General features: G+C 43.3%; 1 protein-coding gene across 2 annotated transcripts; it reads right to left on the bottom strand.

Annotated features, from left to right (window-relative positions):
* Nucleotides 1–228: 228 nt before the first annotated feature.
* Nucleotides 229–22811, bottom strand: sfi1 (SFI1 centrin binding protein). Of its 2 annotated transcripts, XM_014167868.3 has the most exons (29): nucleotides 22340–22811; nucleotides 21368–21439; nucleotides 20873–20983; nucleotides 17695–17789; nucleotides 17441–17558; nucleotides 17129–17231; nucleotides 16158–16314; nucleotides 15750–15911; nucleotides 15521–15591; nucleotides 15139–15231; nucleotides 14903–15000; nucleotides 14675–14741; nucleotides 14457–14587; nucleotides 5669–5750; nucleotides 5386–5564; nucleotides 4803–4878; nucleotides 4599–4694; nucleotides 4321–4397; nucleotides 4111–4213; nucleotides 3905–4001; nucleotides 3548–3708; nucleotides 3359–3433; nucleotides 3020–3094; nucleotides 2420–2596; nucleotides 2082–2311; nucleotides 1571–1865; nucleotides 1278–1483; nucleotides 1101–1203; nucleotides 229–791 (listed from the first exon to the last, which is right to left on the bottom strand). In XM_014167868.3, exons 1-29 carry the CDS (start codon nucleotides 22471–22473, stop codon nucleotides 612–614), a joined length of 3624 nt encoding a protein of 1207 aa, XP_014023343.1. In that variant the 5' UTR covers nucleotides 22474–22811; the 3' UTR covers nucleotides 229–611. The 2 variants fall into 2 exon arrangements, with proteins under 2 accessions (XP_014023343.1, XP_014023345.1); XM_014167870.3 differs by lacking the exon at nucleotides 21368–21439.
* Nucleotides 22812–23078: the final 267 nt, after the last annotated feature.

A 23078-nucleotide genomic window follows, 5' to 3' on the forward strand; every position in this document is an offset into this window, starting at 1 on the left:
GATTTTGCACAATCCAGGTGTGGAAAGCTCTTAGAGACGTACCCAGAAAGACTCACAGCTGTAATCGCTGCCAAAGGTGATTCTAACATATTCAATACTTATTTAATCAAGATACTGTATATGACTTTTTTACAAATGTTAGAATTGTGTAGATCGTTGACAAAAAACCCCCATCCATTTAATCCCACTTTAACGCAACAGAATGTAGAAAAAGTCAAGGGTTGTGAATACTTTCTGAAGGCAGTATTTTATTAAATAACGTAAAAACACACTAACATATGATGTAATTCACAGTATAATAAAGGCCATTACAACATAGTCAAGTCAAACATAAATCTTACACAGCTGTCTTGCCATGCCATTCTTTCTTTGTCAAACCGATTTTCACCAAGATTAGGATAATAAATTCAAAAGCTACAATTGAAGAATTTCCATAAATCTATTTTGAATAATTCTGTTCTTATGGTTTTATACTATAAAAACAACCAGTAGAGAATGACATGTAAAAAATATGGACAGGTGTAGTCTCATCAGAAGTTCTTGTGCTCCTTTATATAGGTCTACGGTGCTCCTCCTCCTCCATGGCACTGGGACGGCCCTGGTCCTGTCACCTAGTGTGGAGTGATGAGCTGTAGCTCTGGAGGCCTACTGAGAATGGCCTGTCCCAGACCCTGTCCTGTGCTGCTTTGGAGGAGAACACTCTCTATCCTGTGGATCCTGGCAGCGTGGAGGATCATCACAGGCTTTTGCTCTGCCAGCTCAGCAGACAGCCTGCCAATACGCTCCTCCAGCTGTAAATGACAACACAAAGAGCATGAAATTAATCTAGAATGACCACAAAATAACAGGAAAAATTGTTGCATGATATGGCATGGTTATTATGCGCTTGACCTGTTGTAACTTTTGAATGTTCTTGTTTTCATAGCAGAAGATTTATGGCTCAAATGAAATGATACCTCCAGAGGAATGCGTGCTAAATCAAAGCCATCCATTTAGTTATTAATCTATAAGTGGATAGGAAACATGAAAAAAATATTGCTTCTTGTTTTCTTCAAGGACTGGTGAACAGCCGGTAAAACGACACAACCTTCAAGTCTTACCTGCTCCAACTCTTTGCGGATTGTATTACTCTCCTCAGTTTCTCCCTCACTTCCACTCGTCTGCAGCCAGCTTCTCAACACTCCTTCAAGTCTTCGCCACGCCCTACACACACACACACTTAAATCCACTAGAATGTATAAACAAGATTATCAGAAATGTTAATCGTGAGTCCTTACTGAAGTAGCTTGCGGTCCTGTTGGAAGCGCTGCATGTCCAGGCGGATGTTGAGCAGCTCTCTGGTCCAGGCTAAAGTGGGATCCACACTCTCCTCCTCAGTTAACACATCTTCTCCATCAGACTCTGGCTGTTGATGGAGGGTGGAGAACTCATTGAGGGGCAGTAGTGAGGAGTCACTTTCCCATGAGCCACTAGGCTGCCTCACCTAAAAAACAGATATTGTATAAAGAAATCTCATTGAAAACACACAGTAAAATGACTTTACATGTGTTTTTGAAATATAGTAACTTACCTTAGTGTGGGTGGCCATGAATGAGGAGGGGGGCAGGAGTAATTCCTGGCCTAGTGATCCATGATGTGGGGCTGTTGGGAAACTGAGATGGGGAGCTGGGTGTGACCGTATGGGAGAGATGGGGAGGGAGGCTGCAGCAGGGTGAAGGTTCGCTGTCACTGGGACCTTTATTTGATGTGGAAGAGGACTGGGTCTTTGATGTAGAGGAGCTGTAGGTGGGAGCAGCTCTTTGACCGGGGAGTCAAGCAGATCTCTAGGCCGCCGTGGCTGCAGTCTAGAAGCACGCACCGCCACCCTGCACACAGTTATAGAGCTGCTGTAAGACTGAGCATAAGAATTAGAGACATAGTTTCCCAGGCACACATTAAGCCTTGTTCTGGACAAAAAAAGTGATTTGTATGGGGATTCTCCATAGAGCATTCTTTTTAGTCCAGGACTCTTAATTGGTATCTGGAAAACCCTCCCATAATGTTTAGGGCCTGATGTTTGCATAGTAACTGTGCCCACTTACAGGTGGTTGAGGATGCCGTCTCCTGCTCTCTGCTCCACTATGCCACTCTGGGTCTGTGTACAGCTGTGGGTGCGGCACTCTGGGTCAGGGCTGGGTAAACAGAAGGTCACACTCTTCTTGGGGGACACTGCTGTCGCTCTAGGCAGTCTCGCCCTGTGTGGTCCACTCAGGGCCCGCTGTTTCCACTGCATGGCACAACGCAGCACCACCCTCTGGAGACGCCGCAAGCTCTGTAGATCACAGACAAGACGGGCTTGATCCAGTTCCACACACAGACATTCAGGCAGGCAGACATACTATCAGATAATCAAACACAGCAAGTGCTCACACACACACACCTGCTCCTGGCTGTGCAGTGCTATGTTGGTGCTGAAGCTGCCCATGTGAGCGGCGTATGTGAGGACGTGGGCCACTCCTTCCCTCAGCAGCTGATCTCTATAGAACTGGGCAGCCTGGGCCAGCCTTTCCTGCTTTCTGTTCTGCTCTGTGACCCACAGCCTCCAGGCCTCCAGCACCTGGATCAGGACACACCAAGGGATCAGACGTCTCATTCAGTATGTCTGATGAGTCTTCACTCTTCTATATGTTTCCACTATTCACCGGGGGGGCGTCTCATTCATTATGTCTATAGAGTCTACTGTATGTTTTCACTTCCATTTCCTTTATTCTAGCTGTGGCCTGGATATCATCAATGAGGACTTTACACGCACCAGCCTGGTCACAGATCTGATTGTGCGGTCTTGCTAACTCCAATGATCATTGGCAAGACAGCACAAAAAGATCGGGACCCAGGCTATACATCCACAGGGTCAGCAGTAGTCATGCAGGAGACAGAATTCCTCCACTACAGACAAACAGAGAGAGAGGGATAATATCTCCTGTGTTTTAAGTTGGGCTGAAGGCCAGCTGCCAGTGAAGTATGTGTGTCCAGGTATTACCTTGGCCTGCAGACTGAGGGACCAATGCCAGAGGGCCAGTTCTGTCTGCTCAGCCTCTCTCCTTCTGTGCTGTAGCTGTGCAGGCCAGGACCAGAGGAGAACAGCACACTTAGTCAGATAACAGCCAGGAGTTCACCAAGACAATCAGAGGCTTACAGACTTACCATTGAAAGTTTATATAATAAAATAATCTGGCCTTTAAGACAGTAAACATCAGAAAATACTTTTTTTCAATTCCATCAATGTATTTAAAAGTGACTTGAACAAAAGTTCACGCAAATCTTATCAAGGAGGCCTTTAATATTTGAAATAAGCATGTTAAAACAGCAATAAGCTCACCACAATTTTCCAGCGTGCAAAGAAGAGCTGGCATGTCTTCTGTCTCAGCAGCAAGTGGCCTCTCCCTTTCATCACCTAGAGAAGGACCACATAAACAACACAATACTAACACCAACCTACCTAGGATCAGAATGTATCAAATAGCACACTGCAGACTCAAACACAGGACCAAATGTAGTATCCATCTACCTTGTAGCTCTGCTGTTGCTGCTGGTACATAGTCCATGATCTGAATGTTCTGCAGAGAAGTGAGTGGTGGTGGTGCCTTTTGGCTTTCTCCATGCCTATACTGTCCTCCACAACCTCTCTGCTTCGCTCCCTCCATCTCCTGAAAGTCGACTCCTGCCGCACTGAGACATAGAAAATGATGGCAATAGACTACACATGTCAATGGAGGCTTTATTCAATGTGCCGGGAGAATGATCTAACAGAAAATAGCATTGAATAATGAACAATTTGTCTCCATCTGCTTCACTAAGAATTGGAGCCATAGTTAGAACTTCACATGTTTAATGAGAACTCAAACTTAGTAAAGTATTTCTCTACCTTTATCCATGTGAGTCTGAGCCTTGCTCACTGCCTCTCTCTGCTGGTGACGGTTTGACACTGCACAAGATGTGGCTTTCCTCCATCCTAACAGCACCTATAGGAAAATAAATTAGGCACATTTGTGGGTGAGCAGAAGTTATAGCCACGGAATCAGCCTTGGTAACATATGAAGCAATAGATAGGTCTTACAGCAGCTCCAATACCTTAACCTGAACGCAGTGCTGGTAGTGGTTCTCTGCTCTCTTCTCTCTGCTGCTGGCTGCTGCCAACAGGGCTACATTCTCCTTCCACACACACAGAATCCTCCTGGGAACACATAATACAAGTGTCAGTTAGAAATATTGCAAAATCAATATTACAAGTAAGAGACTGTGGATAAAGAGGAATAGAGACGGACTTATGTAGGTTGATACCTGAGGAAGTGTTTCTGATGTCGACTGTAGAGCTCCTCTACATGCTCATAGACCTGCTGTCTTTGGAGGAGATGCTCCTACGGGTGATAGGCAAAGAGATTACAGCACGTACCACAGGGGACACACAAACCAACAAACCAGAGCCCATTCCGTGTGTACCAAGCAGGTCAGAAGATGCACGATTACCAAATTAACTGTTGCTGTGCCAGTTTTCAAAGCACACCAATATAAGTGTAGACTTGTGTAATTTATTACAGTTAATGTGAGGTCTGTTGTACCTTCCAGGCCTGTAAAGTGTGTTTGAGAAGTCTGTGTTCATAGTAACTGTCCATCTGATCCAGCCTGCTGTTCTTCTCTGTTCTGTGCTGGACATACTGACACATCAGACAGACAGAGACAGACACAATGTGGGTTAATTACTCTGGACAAACCAAACATTACAGCATGGCTAATGGTAGATTATGTATGGCAAGATGCTGTACCTCACTCCAGCCACTCAGGGCGCGTCTCACACAACGCACATCACCATGTCGACCTGCCTGCTCCTCTCGTTTTCGCCTTATGAGATACATACGAAAAAACACAAATATACAAACCAAACACACATATACATGAAGGATTAAGCCAAAATCTCAAAGGGTCTTCAATTGTCAATCAAATCCAGTTAAGAATAATCTCCTGTTAAGAAAGCTCATAATCTGTAATAGTTAGGACTGAAAACATCCTATATCATGTATACCGTATATGTCGGAGTACCTTTTAATGTGTATATGAAACGATATTTCTGTCATGTAATACTGTGTATAAATGTACCATGCATGTAAAATATATGAATAATGTATATGTAAAAAAAAATAGCTGTTAAAAAAACAAATGAAAAACAAAATGACCTTTGTCCTCCGGATAGGGGGCTGGGGGATGGGCCCCCCCCAAAAAAAGAAAAGAGGAATAACCTCACACTTGTCTACTTCTTTCTGAACAGGTTGGTCCCAAACAGTCAGCGTTTACAATAAAAGTTGTATTGATCCTCACTGATATTTCAGTGAACTGCCAGTGGTACAGTACCTGTCCCGGATCACAGTGACATTGTCCTTCCACTGGCTGAGTGTGTTGTGGACTAGAGTACGGTGGTACAGTATGTCAGAGGCTCTCTGCTTCTCCCTCTCCTCCTGTTGTTGCCTCGCCCTCCGCTGCCAGTGGTCCCAGGCTCTCATCAAACACGACCTCTCCTCATGCAGCAAGGCCTAAAGGGCAAGACAGGTGGGCCCTCTTCGGCTGTTTGTCTGTACCATGACGGTGTGTTGTATGTATATCTTTGAGTGGTGTGTATTGTGACTGTGGATTTTACCATCCTCTCAGCCAGTCTCTGCTCCTTCCTCTCCTCTGAACGTCCCCACCAGGTATAGAAGGCCCAAGTGTACTGATGCTGCCTACAGAGGGTTAGAGTGGGTGACACACTAACATAAACGTCATCCTCACAAGGCTAACTGTATGTTGTTCATAATTATAAACTGGCTGACAGCCATGGTATATCAGACCGTATACCACGGGTATGACAAAACATTTCTTTTTACTGCTCTTCTATCCAAGATGGCGTAGCAGTCAGATGTCTTTGTCCTTCGTCGTGTCCCATGTATATATCTTTCTATATCTTTTTCTTCGCATATCTTTTTTCTATTTTTCTAAACCTCAACTTCAAAATACTCTCCTGCAACCCGCCTCACCCAATGTGGTGTGGATCTGTTTTTTCTAAAGTATTTTTATTTACCTCAGAATCGGAATCCCCCAACAGAAGCTAGCCAGCTCACTAGCTACTAGCTAGTAGTCAGCTAACCACTGCTAGCAGTCATCGGCTAACCTTTAGCTCGGAATGCTCTCGCCAGTTTGTACAATGCGACTCAAACCAGAGCATACCGGAAGTATTTTCGCTCCATATCCCCGGATTCCTACCGCAAGCTCTGAACCTTTTCATCACAGCTAGCTAGCTGCAATCCGAGTGACTACTCCTGGCTAACGTCTGTCCCGAAGCAAGCACCAATTAGCCTGGAGCTAGCCCATGCTAGGCCCATTCTCCCGGCTAGCTGAAGAGGCCCATCAGCCACCCCTGGGCTACAATACCCAGAACCCCTTCTACTGCCGGTATGGGGCACGGAACCCCGCCAATCCTTCACGACTGGACTACCGACGTAACCTGCTCGAGGGGGTACTCAACTGGTCCCTACGCCGCGACGTCCCCTGAATGCCCATCTGCTAGCCTGCTATGCGCGGCCTGCTAGCTGCTAGCCGTGGCCCGCTAGCTGCTAGCCGTGGCCCGCTAGCTGCTAGCCGTGGACCACTAGCTGTCTAAAGCATATTGGACTGTTAGCTGAATAGATCCATCGGACAATTTCTTGGGCCACTATACCTATTTTGCCAATTGGACTTGGACCCTTCTGCGACTCGGAACTCTACTAATCCATCACGACTGGTCTATCGACATCACTGCACGCGGAGGCTAAAACAGACTTTCCTCCGTCGCGACGTCCTTCTAAGGGCCTTCTGCTAGCTTGCTAGCCCCGGCCTGCTAGCTGTCTGAATCACCGTGTCTCCAGCCAGCCCAACCACTCACTGGACCCCTATGATCACTCAGCTACGCATGCCTCTCCCTAATATCAATATGCCTTGTCCATTACTGTCCTGGTTAGTGATTATTGTCTTATTTCACTGTAGAGCCTCTAGCCCTGCTCAATATGCCTTAACCAACCATTTAGTTCCACCTCCCACATATGCAGTGACATCACCTGGTTTAAACGTCTCTAGAGACAATATCTCTCTCAACATTACTCAATGCCTAGGTTTACCTCCAATGTACTCACATCCTACCATACCTTTGTCTGTACATTATGCCTTGAATCTATTCTATCACGCCCAGAAACCTGCTCCTTTTACTCTCTGTTCCGAACGTACTAGACAACCAGTTCTGTTAGCCTTTAGCCGTACCCTTATCCTACTTCTCCTCTGTTTCTCTGGTGATGTAGAGGTTAATCCAGGACCTGCAATGCCTAGCTCCACTCCTACTCCCCAGGTGCTCTCATTTGTTGACTTCTGTAACCGTAAAAGCCTTGGTTTCATGCATGTTAACATTAGAAGCCTCCTCCCTAAGTTTGTTTTATTCACTGCTTTAGCACATTCTGCCAACCCGGATGTCCTAGCCGTGTCTGAATCCTGGCTTAGGAAGACCACCAAAACCCCTGAAATTTCCATCCCTAACTATAACATCTTCCGACAAGATAGAACTGCCAAAGGGTGCGGTGTTTCAATCTACTGCAGAGATAGTCTGCAGAGTTCTTTCTTACTATCCAGGTCTGTACCCAAACAATTCGAGCTTCTAGTTTAAAAAAATCCACCTTTCCAGAAACAAGTCTCTCACCGTTGCCGCTTGCTATAGACCACCCTCTGCCCCCAGCTGTGCCCTGGACACCATATGTGAATTGATTGCCCCGCCATCTATCTTCTGAGCTCGTGCTGCTAGGTGACCTAATCTGGGACATGCTTAACACCACGGCCATCCTACAATCTAAGCTTGATGCCCTCAATCTCACACAAATTATCAATGAACCCACCAGGTACAACCCCAAATCCATAAACACGGGCACCCTCATAGAAATCATCCTAACCAACTTGCCCTCCAAATACACCTCTGCTGTTTTCAACCAAGATCTCAGCGATCACGGCCTCATTGCCTGCATCCGAAATGGGTCTGCGGTCAAACGACCACCCCTCATCACTGTCAAACGCTCCCTAAAACACTTCAGCGAGCATGCCTTTCTAATCGACCTGGCCCGGGTATCCTGGAAGGACATTGACCTCATCCCGTCAGTAGAGGATGCCTGGTTATTCTTTAAAAGTTCCTTCCTCACTATCTTAAATAAGCATGCCACATCCCAACTAATGTAGAACCAGGAACAGATATAGCCCTTGGTTCTCTCCAGACCTGACTGCCCTTGACCAGAACAAAAACATCCTGTGGCGTTCTGCATTAGCATCGAATAGCCCCCGTGTTATGCAACTTTTCAGGGATGTTAGGAACCAATATACACAGGCAGTTAGAAAAGCTAAGGCTATCTTTTTCAAGCAGAAATTTTCATCCTGTAGCACAAACTCAAAAAAGTTCTGGGACACTGTAAAGTCCATGGAGAATAAGAGCACCTCCTCCCAGCTGCCCACTGCACTGAGGCTAGGAAACACTGTCACCACCAATAAATCCACTATAATTAAGAATTTCAATAAGCATTTTTCTATTGCTGGCCATGCTTTCCACCTGGCTACCCCTACCCCGATCAACAGCCCTGCACCCCCCACAGCAACTCGCCCAAGCCTCCCTCATTTCTCCTTCACCCAAATCCAGATAGCTGATGTTCTGAAAGAGCTGCAAAATCTGGACCCCTACAAATCAGCCGGGCTAGACAATCTGGACCCTCTCTTTCTAAAATTATCTGCCGAAATTGTCGCAACCCTTATTACTAGCCTGTTCAACCCCTCTTTCATATCGTCAGCGATTCCCAAAGATTGGAAAGCTGCCGCGGTCATCGCCCTCTTCAAAGGGGGAGACACTCTAGACCCCAACTGCTATAGACCTATATCTATCCTACCCTGCCTTTCTAAGGTCTTTGAAAGGCAAGCTAAACAGATTACTGACCATTTCGAATCACACCGTACCTTCTCCACTATGCAATCTGGTTTCACTATGCACTATGCAATCTGGTTTCACTCCACTATGCAATCTGGTCATGGGTGCACCTCAGTCACGCTCAAGGTCCTAAACGATATCATAACCGCCATCGATAAGAGACATTACTGTGCAGCCGTATTCATTGACCTGGATAAGGCTTTTGACTGTCAATCACCACATTCTTATCGGCAGACTCAACAGCATTGGTTCCTCAAACGATTGCCTCGCCTGGTTCACCAACGACTTCTCTGATAGAGTTCAGTGTGTCAAATCGGAGGGCCTGTTGTCCGGACCTCTGGCAGTCTCTATGGGGGTGCCACAGGGTTCAATTCTCGGGCCGACTCTTTTCTCTGTATACATCAATGATGTCGCTCTTGCTGCTGGTGATTCTCTGATCCACCTCTACGCAGACGACACCATTCTGTATACCTCTGGCCCTCCTTTGGACACCGTGTTAACTTTTTAGGGTATAGGGGGCAGTATTTTCGATTTCGGATGAAAAGTGTGCCCAGAGTAAACTGCCTAATACTCGGGCCCAGGGTCAAATATTTGCATATTATTAGTAGATTTGGATAGAAAACACTCTGAAGTTTCTAAAACTGTTTGAATGATGTCTGTGAGTATAACAGAACTCATATGGCAGGCAAAAACCTGAGAAAAATCCAACCAGGAAGTGGGAAATCTGATGCTTGTAGTCTTTTCAAGTCATTGCCTATCTAACACACGGTGACTTAGGGTTCATTTTGCACTTCCTAAGGCTTCCACTAGATGTCAACAGTCTTTAGAACCTTGTTACAGGCTTTTGCAGTGAACAGAGAGCGAACAAGAAGGCCGGGAAGTTGGTGACTCAGAAAATGACATGAGTTCATTGGCGCTTATTCACGTGATGAGGTAGCTGTGTTCCATACGTTTTTCAAGACATTGGAATCGTCCGGTTGGAATATTATTGAAGTTTTATGTTAAAAAGGCCCTAAAGATTGATGCTATACAACGTTTGACATGTTTCTATGAACGTAAATAGAACTTTTTTGACTTTTCGTCGTGAAATTTTCGGCGCGTTTCCTACATTTGGAGTAGCTTACTGAACGCACAAACAACAAGGAGGTATTTAGACATAAATTATGGACTTTATCGAACAAAACAACATTTATTGTGGACCTGGGATTCCTGGAAGTGCCTTCTGATGAAGATCATCAAAGGTAAGTGAATATTTATAATGCTATTTATGATTTTAGATGACTCCAAAATGGCGGGTATCTGTATTGCCTGATGTATTTTTCTGAGCGCCGTACTCAGATTATTGGAAAGTGTGCTTTCCCCGTGAAGCTTTTTTGAAATCTGTCACAGCGGTTGCATTAAGGAGATGTTTATCTATAATTCTTTGAATAACAGTTTCATATTTTATCAACGTTTATGATGAGTATTTTTGTAAATTGTTGTGCTTATTCACCGGAAGTTTTGGAGGCAAAATATTGTAAAATGGGGTTTTTGGATATAAATATGAACTTTATCGAATAAAACATACATGTATTGTGTAACATTGAGTCCTAGGAGTGTCATCTGATGAAGATCGTCAAAGGTTAGTGCTTCATTTTAGCTGTATTTCTGTTTTTTTGCGACCCCTCTCCTGTTTGGAAAATGGCTGTGTGGTTTTTCTTGTTGACGCTCTGTCCTAACAATCTAACTTTATGCTTTCGCCGTAAAGCCTTTTTTAAATCGGACAATGTGGTTGGATTAAGGACAAGTGTATCTTTAAAATGGTGTAAAATAGTTGTATGTTTGAGAAATTTGAATTATGAGATTTTGTTGTTTTGAATTTGCCGCCCTGATATTTCACTGGCTGTGTACCGCAGGTGGGACACTAGCGTCCCACGTAGCCCATAGAAGTTAACTAACCTCCAGACGAGCTTCAATGCCATACAACTCTCCTTCCGTGGCCTCCAACTGCTCTTAAATGCAAGTAAAACAAAATGCATGCTATTCAACCGATCGCTGCCCACACCTGCCCGCCCGTCCAGCATCACTACTCTGGACGGTTCTGACTTAGAATATGTGGACAACTACAAATACCTAGGTGTCTGGTTAGACTGTGAACTCTCATTCCAGACTCACATTAAGCATCTCCAATCCAAAATTAAATCTAGAATTGGCTTCCTATTTCACAACAAAGCATCCTTCGCTCATGCTGTCAAACAAACCCTCGTAAAACTGACCATCCTACCGATCACCGACTTTGGCGATGTCATTTACAAAATAGCCTCCAACACTCTACTCAACAAATTGGATGCAGTCTATCACAGTGCCATCTGTTTTGTCACCAAAGCCCCATATACTACCCACCACTGCGACCTGTACCCTCTCGTTGGCTGGCCCTCGCTTCATACTTGTCACCAAACCCACTGGGTCCAGGTCATCTACAAGTCTCTGCTAGGTAAAGCCCCGCCTTAGCTCACTGGTCACCATAGCAGCACCCACCCGTAGCACGCGCTCCAGCAGGTATATCTCACTGGTCACCCCCAAAGCCAATTCTTCCTTTGGCCGCCTTTCCTTCCAGTTCTCTGCTGCCAATGACTGGAACGAACTGCAAAAATCTCTGAAGCTGGAGACTCATATCTCCCTCACTAGCTTTAAGCACCAGCTGTCAGAGCAGCTCACAGATCACTGCACCTGTACATCTGTAAATAGCCCATGCAACTACCTCATCCCCATACTGTATTTATTTATCCATCTTGCTCCTTTGCACCCCAGTATCTCTACTTGCACATTCATCTTCTGCACATCTACCATTCCAGTGTTTAATTGCCATATTGTAATTACTTCGCCACCATGGCCTATTTATTGCCTTTCCTCATCCTACCTCATTTGCACACACTGTATATAGACTTTTTCCTACTGTATTATTGACTGTATGTTTGTTTATTCCATGTGTAACTCTGTGTTGTTGTATGTGTCGAACTGCTTTACTTTATCTTGGCCAGGTCACAGTTGTAAATGAGAACTTGTTCTCAACTAGTCTACCTGGTTAAATAAAGGTGATTATTTATTTTTTAATAATAATTACATTGGTAACCAGTTTATAATAGCAATAAGGCACCTTGGGGGTGTGGTACTCCAGGCACACCGCTTTGAATCGTGCCTTAGGACAGCCCTTACCCGTGGTATATTGGCCATATACCACACCCCCTCGGGCCTTATTGCTTAAATGTAGCCCAGGGGCCTTATTCACATTGGGGGGAATTCAGACCTGAGTTACACTTAATTCTCTCTACAGGTATTCTGACCTTAGAAAGCGCAGTTGATTTTGTTGTGTTATGCTTTGAAACAACATCCACAACAACCATGTTTCAACCTGCTGTTGAACTTCTTTCTTCAAATTGATCATCACAGTGAGGTGAGTTTTAAAAGTACTATAGGCCTACTGTTCTGATGTGTTTGATGTGATTTTCAAAGGCATTTGCAATGATGTCAGAGTGGTTAGAGGGATAATAGAGCCCTGAGTACCAGTCCATTAGGATCTGATGGAGGGACAACAGAGCCCTGAGTACCAGGCCATTAGGATCTGATGGAGGGACAATAGAGCCCTGAGTACCAGGCCATTAGCACCTCGTGGTAGTTAGCAAGTTGGGTACTACCAAAGCATGTCCAGAGTGCATAAAAGGAGATTACCATGACACAGCGGTCACATGGAATTTTACTGCGGCCATGACTCATGACTGTCTGTGTGGTGGTAATACGGTCACCACAACGGCCCTAGGTCTAGCGAACCTCTCTGTTCCAAGTGGAAAAACATCTAGGCCTTACATTCCTTTTTCAGATAGAAATAACAGCATGCTCCATGCACTGTAATTTATGAATTAATAAGAGCTATTGATACTTAGGTGCCCATAGAATATGTATGCCTATTTTCAAAATTCTATATGTATTGTGATTTGATATTGCGAGTTGATGCTCCAAACATATTACTCTATGTTTGCTGCAGAGGCACAAGAGAGAGCTTAAAACATAACATTTTTATTAGTCATGGGAATAAAGGTGCTGAAAAACTGTTGGCTCATTTTTTTTTAAAGAAGATGAAGAACAAGCTATAGGATGGAAAATACGAGAGTTTTGGAGCTGGTACAGCTGATTAGCGCTAGCTACAGCAAACAACAACAACAAAAAATAATACATATAAAGATATGTAACTGTTTAAATGTTTTCGCCTATCACTATTGATAAGACCTAGGTAAATGAGTAATATGTTTGGGAAGGGGATTGTACATATAAATAGCAATTGTTTGAGGATTTTTCCTTCTGATTGCTGGAGACTAATGTGAAACCAGTCATGGAAGAAAACTGAAAGGCATAATAATAATATTTCCGCCCCTTTCCCACAGTGAAGTATAAAATGCTGTGACTTTATACATAATTTTAATTGTATGGCCTAAGCATTGCGCAATGACAGTCGCACTCTCTAATGTTTTAATTATATGCCCCAACTTTCTGTTTCCTACTATTCTATCATGTTAAATATTAGCCACTATCAGTATCGACCGTCAGTTGGCCACACATATTCAACTGTCGATTTACTGTTAGTTCCCTTCAGTTGGTACAGTTCGTATCATTACATTGTTTCATTTACCTTTATTTGCTTCCACTGTAAACACTGCCATGTCCGTGTGGTTGTTGCTGAAGAACACTAATAATAGTTGATCATATTTAAAGTAAAAAATGTTTTGGCTAATTAAATCATTATGAAGCACAGCCCAAGCCGTAACTGTTTGAACCTGACGCATGGTGCAATGCTTGGCCGTGTCATCACACAGTTCCATGGTCAGCGTGGGCAACAGGCCAGGGTATACTACTACTGTACACTGTTCTCCCTATTATAATTCTATGTACATTCATCTTCCAACATTACCATGGGTTGAAGAACTGAATGTGGCAATTTTCAGAATGAATCAAACCACCGTTTTTTTCTTTCCTGCCTGAAGGCTCTCCAAACCCTATTTTTCCATTAAGTAGCCTAGGGTTCATAAAAACTTCCTTAATTATACATATTGTGTTCTAAAACTATGATAAATATGCATATGTTCGTATAACTATCTTTCATTGATCTCCATTCTGAACGCATTCTAATGTTGTGCCAATCAAATTCAAATGAATGTTACCCGTATTTAAAGGGATTGCTTTAGAGAAATGAACAGAAAATCCAATTGAAGAAACACTCCCTGATCAAATTGGTATGCCACCCAGTGTGAGTTTTCTAGGGTTGATTTAAATGTATTCAATGTGTGCAAGAGAGCAACACCCACAAACCTTGTTACACATGTGCATCAGTCTAAATCGGCCACAAAGCCTCTTATAGTAGTAGTGCTGATCTAGGATCAGACAAGTGACACCTGATCCTAGATCATCACTAGGTCAGAAACAGGATGGAACTCACTGATTATGGAGTTGTGCCATCTCTGTCCTCTCCCTATGCTGTCTCCTCTGGCAGGTAAACTCAACCCATGAGTCAAGACACTGTGGAAAGATGTGGTCAGCAAACCAGGCCTCAGCACGACGCTCCAGCCCCTAAAACCACACACAGTACACACAATGCCAATGAGTGGAATGTAAGAGTGTATGTGTGTGTGTGCACATGTGTACGCGTGGGTGTACCTGCAAGTGTCTGTGCTCAACAAGCTGCTCTCTCCAGTGGCGCAAGAAATTCCTCTGCAGTGAAATACTGTCAAAAGAAGCCATTAATGAGATCAGAAAAACATGTATCATAGAAATTGCATTACTAATATACGAGTGTATCATCAATTCATAACTGTGTGTATATGTATGTCTGTGTGTGTGTGTGTGTGTGTGTGTGTGTGTGTGTGTGTGTGTGTGTGTGTGTACCTGTGGCAGGTCAGTGCCATCTGCATCTGCATCTGAAGTCCCTGATCTTCAGCTTCCTCAAGACGTTGCTGCCAGAGTCTCCAATATCTGCATGTTACCTACAGAAAACACACACAGAAATGTTGTTTGAAAAACATGAATCGGGTGTCATACTTACTCTGTACTGCTAGAACAATTGTAATGATACTAATGCTGGGTGACTTCATAGATATTAGCTACAGTATAATAACAGTTACAGTGTGATGATGATGCTGGACAGCGATGTTCTTGTTGAGACGATAAGTTTTGCTCCGAGTGACATTGAGGGTCAGACTTCTCAATCCAGTGAGCTGTAGTAGACAGAACAAGTTGGAGTGAGAGAATTAAGGAATACTCTTTGGCAGCGGTTCCCAACTCCAGTTCTCAAGTACCCCAAACAGTACATATTTTTATTGTAGCCCCGGACATGCACATCTGATTCTGATTCAACTTGTCAACTAATCATCAAGCCCTCAATGAGTTGTGTTTGTCCAGGGCTACAATGAAACTGTGTACTGTTGGGAGTACTGGAGGACCAGGGTTGGGAAACACTGCTCTATGGTACATGGTATTCATCAGATCAGTGCTCCTCCATCTTACCAGTAGATGGCGGTGTTGGTGTTGACTTGCAGCCTGGTCTCTTTCAGACTCCTGCATGCACATCCTCCTGTCTGCACAGGAGCTCAGGAAATGTTCAAATAAATTCAGAGAAGTATGATGTTGCAGTAGATGAGAAAAGTCGAGAATTGCCTTATGCTGTTCTTGTAGTAGTGTGTGACTCCACACCAGGCCCTGGTGTTTTACAATGAGTGTGTGTGTAGTAGGATACAGTGTCTCCAGCGCTCCAGTGCCCTGCGCTGTGTGCTGCGTTGTGCCAGTCTATAAGAAGCCTGCCCTCTGTCCACCTCTCTCTGTCTGCTCTGTAGTCCACTTTTCCACACAAACCAATACCTCCTGACCAACTGGAGTTGCCAGGCTCGCACTGCAACATCTGAAACACAGGAGGTAAACAATTATATAAGAAGGATAATGACAACAGAAGTAGTGTTTTTCACTGGAAGTTCTAGAGGATTTGAGAGTTTGGTGTTGTTTTTGAGACCATCTAAAATTATCAAAATTTGTCAATATACAGTATGTTTCTGAATAAGTGTGAGTTTAATCCTAGACCATGAATGTCCAATGATTGTGACAGAAGACCAACAGTACATATGATAAACAGATTAACAGAAGATGGGACCTTGTGGTTTCCTCTTAGCTTGGCGGAGGTGAACATAGCTGATCCAGCCACAAAGTGCCTTTCTTTGCATCCCATGAATGTAGTGCAGTGAAGCCTTGGACTCCCTCTCTCTCCAACTACAGGCGAGCATGTACACTTCTCTCCACTGAAGCCATGCCTAAGACACAACAAACATACATGTTCAAATCCTTAAGAGTCTGTTGACGCACCCATGCGTCAATCTAAGTAATTTAATTGAAAAAATCCCCATCAAAATCCGTCAGTTTAAACTAGAGATGTAGGTTTTTTTACATGGGCTGCATCTCAATCCACTGCATCCGCCTCTGTCGGCCTTCCGCATCTGTGTTGGAAGGTGGCAGAGCTACAGCGGTGTTTGTCAGACCATGAGACATTCTGAAAATCGGTCTTCTCACGAAAATAGTTCGGCCTAGAAACTATTTGGACCACTCTATGGAAAGCGGAGACTCTAACGATGGCGTTCTCCATTTTGCTCTACGACCTCCACGTGACTTGTCTGAAGGTAACCCATACAAATGAATGGAAGTATGGAGGTTTGAGTTTTGTGCCAACAAAAATAAAGGGTTAAATATGTGTCAAAAAAACTAATATTGCCTGAGCTTTCTTCTATCGCCTAGATATAGGACGGACACTTCAAAACCTTGTTTCTTATTATTTATTTTTTGACTGTCTTTGCCATTTATGAATGTGTTATTCAATGCGTTTCTATGGGCTACAGTTATAAAGGCCACATTTGATATTTTATCAAATAATTTAACATATCCTTTTGATACCTAAAGGGGTCCTAAAATTCAAAATGAAATAGCTAAATGATCCATGGTATGACCATTTTAAAACAATTCCCCCCCACCCCCAGCTTAGATGTTAGTCCAATAAAATGTAACATTTTAATTCACCAACACCTGGGGAATGGTACGGATATGTGTGGGATGTATCAGATGTGCTCTACTCACTCTGCCCTGTAGCGTCAGAGCCCAGTGCTGCAGTGCTTGGTCCTCCATAACACAGGCATCATATCTCCTCTGCAGCCCAGTCTGCCACACAGTCCACATCCAACTGTATTGGGGGAAACACATAAGCATTAACACAGGCTGCCCCCTCCCCTTTCACTTACATTTAATCAAATGGTCAATCATATATAAATCAGTCACGCAATGACTGTGTATGCCGGAAGTTCACTAACCTCCAAGTCAGTGTATTGTTCTTGATTCAAAGTTATCCAAAATAAATAAACAAAATAGCATTTATCAGTCATAATGCCTCACCGTAGAGCTGTGAGTTTCCGGAACTGAAGAGCAGATTCTTGCATCCTGTGTTTCATCCTCCTCATCTCGATGTACACTTCCCAGCTGTCCCAGGCCACACGCTGACACCACCTCTCAGCTGGCATATAGGAGAAACTCTAATTACTGCTGTAACTCATAACATGCCCTGGCAGCCACTACTGCTGGGGTCCATCATTTTCCAGAGGGAGACATTCACCTAGATTAATACCAAAACCACACAAGCCAGTCCATACCAAAACATGTTGCTTTTTGGAATATCCTCCTCTCCTCCTTCTGTAAAGACACAAACCTCTGCCAGCCATGGAACACCTGGTTATACAGATAATACCTACAACACAGGAAAGACAGCATCATTAGTTTCCACATTGGCCAAACTATTGTTGGCTGCCATACTGCGCCTTCGGAAAGTATTCATACCCCTTGACTAGGGAGGTTGCAGTGCCACACAGGCAGTAATGACCTCAGTAAAATTCCATGTGACTATTGAGTCAAGGTAAGCTCCTTTTATGTACTCTGGACTTGCTTTGGTACTACCCAACTTGCTAACGACCATGAGGTCCTATTGGCCTTGTACTCGGGGCTCTATTGTCCCTCTAACATCGATGCAAATGAAATCAAAAATCACATCAAACACTTCTCATCAAAACAGTAGACCTATCATACTTTTAAAACTCACCTCACTGTGATGATCAATTTGAATTAAGAAATTCAACAGCAGGTTGAAACAGTGTAAAACATGGTTGTTGTGGATGTTGTTTCAAAGCCTAACAAAAAGAAATGGACAGCGCTTTCTAAGGTAAAGATGAATTCAAAACACCCATAGGCATATTAGAGCTTTTGCATATGCATAGGCTTATGAGCCCAAGCCCCCTCCCCCCCCAAAAAATGTTTTGAATAAAAATGATGATTGTGCCATTATACAATACATAGCCTACCACATATTACACATGGCAGAAAAACATAAAACAAAACTGATTTAAGATGTCTTTGGTACATAATTGGTCTAGCCTTTGAGTGTGGACTATATTATTATGCATACTGGATGGACTGGTTATCTTATGCTACGCTCCAACATTTCTATCCATGAGTCTGGGAGAGAACGTATAGCCCTAGGCGATGCTGTTTGTTCATTGATTGTGCAGGGCGACTTACAGTTAGCCTACAATTAGTGAATTTGTATTTGATTTTGAATAGCCTAGTAATAGAAATGTTATTATATTTTCATAATTTATTGTGTGACACATTACCTTTAGCAATACAGAATATAGAATCCTCTCTCCTTTATTCCTTTCTCGAGCGTACTGACAGGCTGTCAACAGTTTAGCGAAATATGTTTTGTTGCAAAAACATGTTACTAACGATGTTCCCAAACAGATTTCACTTGGTTTCCCAAATTAAGCACTGGGTAGCTGCAGGAACAAGGTTGAAGAGCCCATGGCAAACAGAATTTGGGTGGAATATCACCTGTCCGGCAGCGAGAGCATGCTCCTCAAACAGTGGTTGATACATGGAGTGAAATAAGTGTTCTTATATTTCTCAGCTGCTCATATTAAGCACATGCTCCCGCTTTAAAACCGAAGTAGCCTACAAAACAGACAGGTGGGAAAGCACGCGGCTTCCATTCGCTATTCGAGTGCATTACATGTATTTTTCCCCCTGCCCCTTTGATAATGGGCCTTTCTAAATCAGAACAAATTTCATGACTGCCACAGACCTACCCTTGACTTTTCCACATTGTGTTGTGTTACAGCCTGAATTAAAATGGATTAAAAAAAAATCACCCATACACACACAATTCACCATAATGACAAAGTGAAAACATGTTTATAAAAATGTTTGCTAATTTGTTGAAAATTAAATACAGAAATGTCTCATTTACATAAGTATTCACACCCCTTTTCTATGACATGCCAAATTGAGCTCAGTGCATCCAATTTCCTTTGATCATCCTTGAGATATACGGGTGAAGGAGTCAACCTGTGGCCAATACAATTGTTTGGTCATGATTTAGAAACACACATGTCTATATAAAGGTACCACAGTTGTCAGAACATAAACTATACCATGAAGTCCAAGGAACTGTCCATAGATCTCCGAGATAGAATTGTGATGTGGCATATCTGGGGAAGGGTATAAAACATTTGAGTGTTGAAAGTATACAAGCGCACAGTGGTTTCCATCGTTAGGGAATTAAAAAAATATGGAACTACCTAGACTCTGCCTAGAGCTGGCTGTAAAACCAAACTGAGCAACTGGGCAAGAAGGACCTTGGTCAGGGAGGTGACCAAGAACCCAATGACAGAACTACAGAGTTCCTTGGCTGAGATGGGAGAACCTGCTAGAAGGACAACAGTCTCTACAGCACATCACCAATCTGGGCTTTATGGGAGCGTGGCCAGATGGGAGACACTCCTGAGGAAAACGGAAGGGCTGCATACCTGTAGTTTGCAAAAAGGTACGTGAAAGACTCAGATCATAAGGCAAAATATTCTGTGGTCTGATGAGACAAAAATGGAACTATTTGGCCTGAATGCAAAGTGCTATGTCTGGAGAAAACCAGGCACAGACCATCACCCGTCTAACATCATTTCTACCGTTAAGCATGGTGGTGGCAGCATCATGCTATGGGGATGCTTTTCAGTGGCAGGGACTGTGAGACTAAAGATAGAGGGAACAATGAATTCCAAATACAGGCACATCCTTGATGAGAAACTGCTAAAGAGTACAAATGACCTTAGACTAGGGTGAAGATTTACATTTCAACAGGACAATGACCCCAAGCATGCAGCCAAAGCAACGCTGGAATAGCTTCAGAACAAGAATGTTAAAGTCCTTGAGTGACCCAGAATTGAATTGCATTGAAAATCTGTGGAAAGACATGAAGATTGCTGTTCACCGACACTCTCCATCTACCTTAACAGAGCGTGAGAATCTGCAAGGAAGACTGGGATAAAATCCCCAAATCCAGATGTGCAAAGCTGACAGACATACCCAAGACGACTCAAAGCTGTAATCACTGCCAAAGGTGCTTCTACAAAGTATTGACTCGTGGTGTGAATATTTATGTAAATGAGTTAAGTATTTAATTTTCAATAAATTTGCTAAAAATTCTAAAAGCACATTTTTAAGGTTGTCATTATGGGGTGTTGTGTGTAGATGTGTGCGATTTAAAAAAAAATCAATTTTGAATTCAGTCTAGCACAACAAAATGTGGAATAAGTCAAGGGGTATGAATACTTTCTGAACACACTGTACATCCCAGCAGGCAAAGCTGGTTGCAATGACGTCATTACAACCAGATTTCAAGGTTGTAATAACGTAATTTCAACCAACAGACTTTGTCCGTAAGTACTGATGGGCATGTATCGTCACCCCACAACTGAGCAGCAGCGGTTAGAGCCAGACACTGACCTGTAATGGCACTCTGCCCTCACTGTGAGGCTCCACTCCCTCCTGGCTGTCCACCACTCATCCTTCCAGCCCCCCTGAGCCCGCTGTAGCACCACTCTGCGATGGTGAGACCTAGAGATTGGAGAATCTTAGCCCTAACCCTAATCTTCCAGTTAGAGAACTCAGGCTACACACAGTGGATATATTCACAGCATCAGTGCTTGACTTGGGCAGGAGCTCACCAGAGCGGAGTACCAGCACCTTAAATGTTCTACTGCTTATGCTCCTGTTCCTCTTATACAATATTAGCTAAAAAGTATTTTGGCGCTCCTGCACCTAAATGTAAACAGTACATCCACCCAAAATGAGTACGGACAACTATTTCAGTCTAAGTCAAGTACTGCATAGCATCAAGACCTTTACCAATGTTATTTTCCCTCTATTTGACATTGTAATCCATTAAATTCAAGCAGTGATGTAATCTGGCTATTCCGCCACAGGACTGAGAAAGTGCACCTGGCTTTGTAAGGATGAACACGTCCAAAGGTCTTCTGCATCCATAGTTTGAGAAACTTCCGTGCAAGGTGCCTAGAAGACAGAGTTTGATCTCAGGGATGGACAACTCGAGTCATGGAGGGGCATTGTGTGTGCAGTCTTTTATTCCAGCCCAGCACTAAACATACCTTAAATATACTTTACAAAAATGTAAACTTAAGGTGCAACAATTTCAATGATTTTAGTGAGTTACAGTTCATATAAGAAAATCAGTCAATTTAAATTAATTCATTAGGCCCTAATTTATGGATTTTGCATTTACGGGCAGGGGCGCAACCATTGGTGGGCATAAGCCCACCCACTTGGGCGCCACGGCCATCCACTGGGAAGCCAGGCCCAGTCAGACAGAAATACTCCTCAGTTTTATCAGCTGCTCAGGTGACTGGTCTCAGACAATCCTGCAGGTGAAGACACCGGATGTGGAGGTCCTGGGCTGGTGTGGTTACACATGGTCTGCGGTTGTGAGGCCCGTTGTTCCTGCAGTCAGCATGCCAATTGCACGCTCCCTCAAAACATCTGTGGCATTGTGTTGTGTGACAAAACTGCATATTTTACAGTGGCCTTTTATTGTCTCCAACACAAGGTGCACCTGTGTAATGATCATGCTATTTTAACAGCTTCCTGTCAGGTGGATGGATTCTTTAGGCAAAGGAAAAATGTTCACTAACAGGGATGTAAACAAACTTGTGCACAACATTTGAGAAATAAGCTTTTTGTGCGTATGAAAATGTTCAAGAAACTTGTATTTAAGTTCATGAAACATGGGACCAACACTTTACGTTTATATTTTTGCTCAGTATAGTATAAACGGGTGTGTTAGTGCTGGGGTTAAACAAGTCAACACAGACTACCGTTACAGCCTTCAAGTTCTAGTCATGGTCGATTGAATAATTACATCTGGCCAATTGGTTTATTTGAGGGGCTACTTCTCACCTTATTCTCAACTCCTTGAGTCTTCCACCTCGGTTCCAGGTGTATCCGACTTTATAACAAGATATAACCTTGCGTGAAGTTATTTTTGCACCAGTTAAATTTGACTTTTGGGTTCCTCTACCTCTGGAAGTCATTGCCCCAACAGTTGTCGAGTTAACCACCTGAGAAAGCTAGCTACTACCACTGACCGTCAATCAGAAGATTTGAAACTTCTTCAACTACGTTAGATGAACACACTGGCATTGCCGAACAGAAATCACCCTAGCATTCTCTCCATATGAATAACGTACCATGCATTACATTTTCTTCATTCCCTAACCAGTTTCAAATCGACAACGCAAACGGAACCGTTACAACCGCCATAGAAAACGCAAACAGTGTTTTGTTCAGTGAGGTATAGGAACGGTTTTGTTTGTCAAATTCAACTGTCGCGCATTCATTTTACTACTGTGAAATAGGAAGAAAATAACTAAGTACTTCCGGGTAACGGATCTGTGGGAATCGTGCAGAATAGCAGTCCCGTCCTCCATCCGTAGTAAATTAATAATTAGGTCGAAAAAAGTATTTCTATGAGATATTATGTTGTTTTTTAATGGTAAACTCTGTTTATTGTGTGTGTAGTCCTATCATTTATTGCACCGTACACAATTTTCTGTATGTTGTATCGCAGTAAAAGGGGGGCCCATTCTACCCAGGAGCACTTCTATTTTTATTAACAACAAATCAATACAGGAAGTAC

The sequence above is a fragment of the Salmo salar genome, chromosome 22 (genome assembly GCF_965601325.2).
Source record: "Salmo salar chromosome 22, fSalSal1, whole genome shotgun sequence".
Classification (NCBI taxonomy): domain Eukaryota; kingdom Metazoa; phylum Chordata; class Actinopteri; order Salmoniformes; family Salmonidae; genus Salmo; species Salmo salar.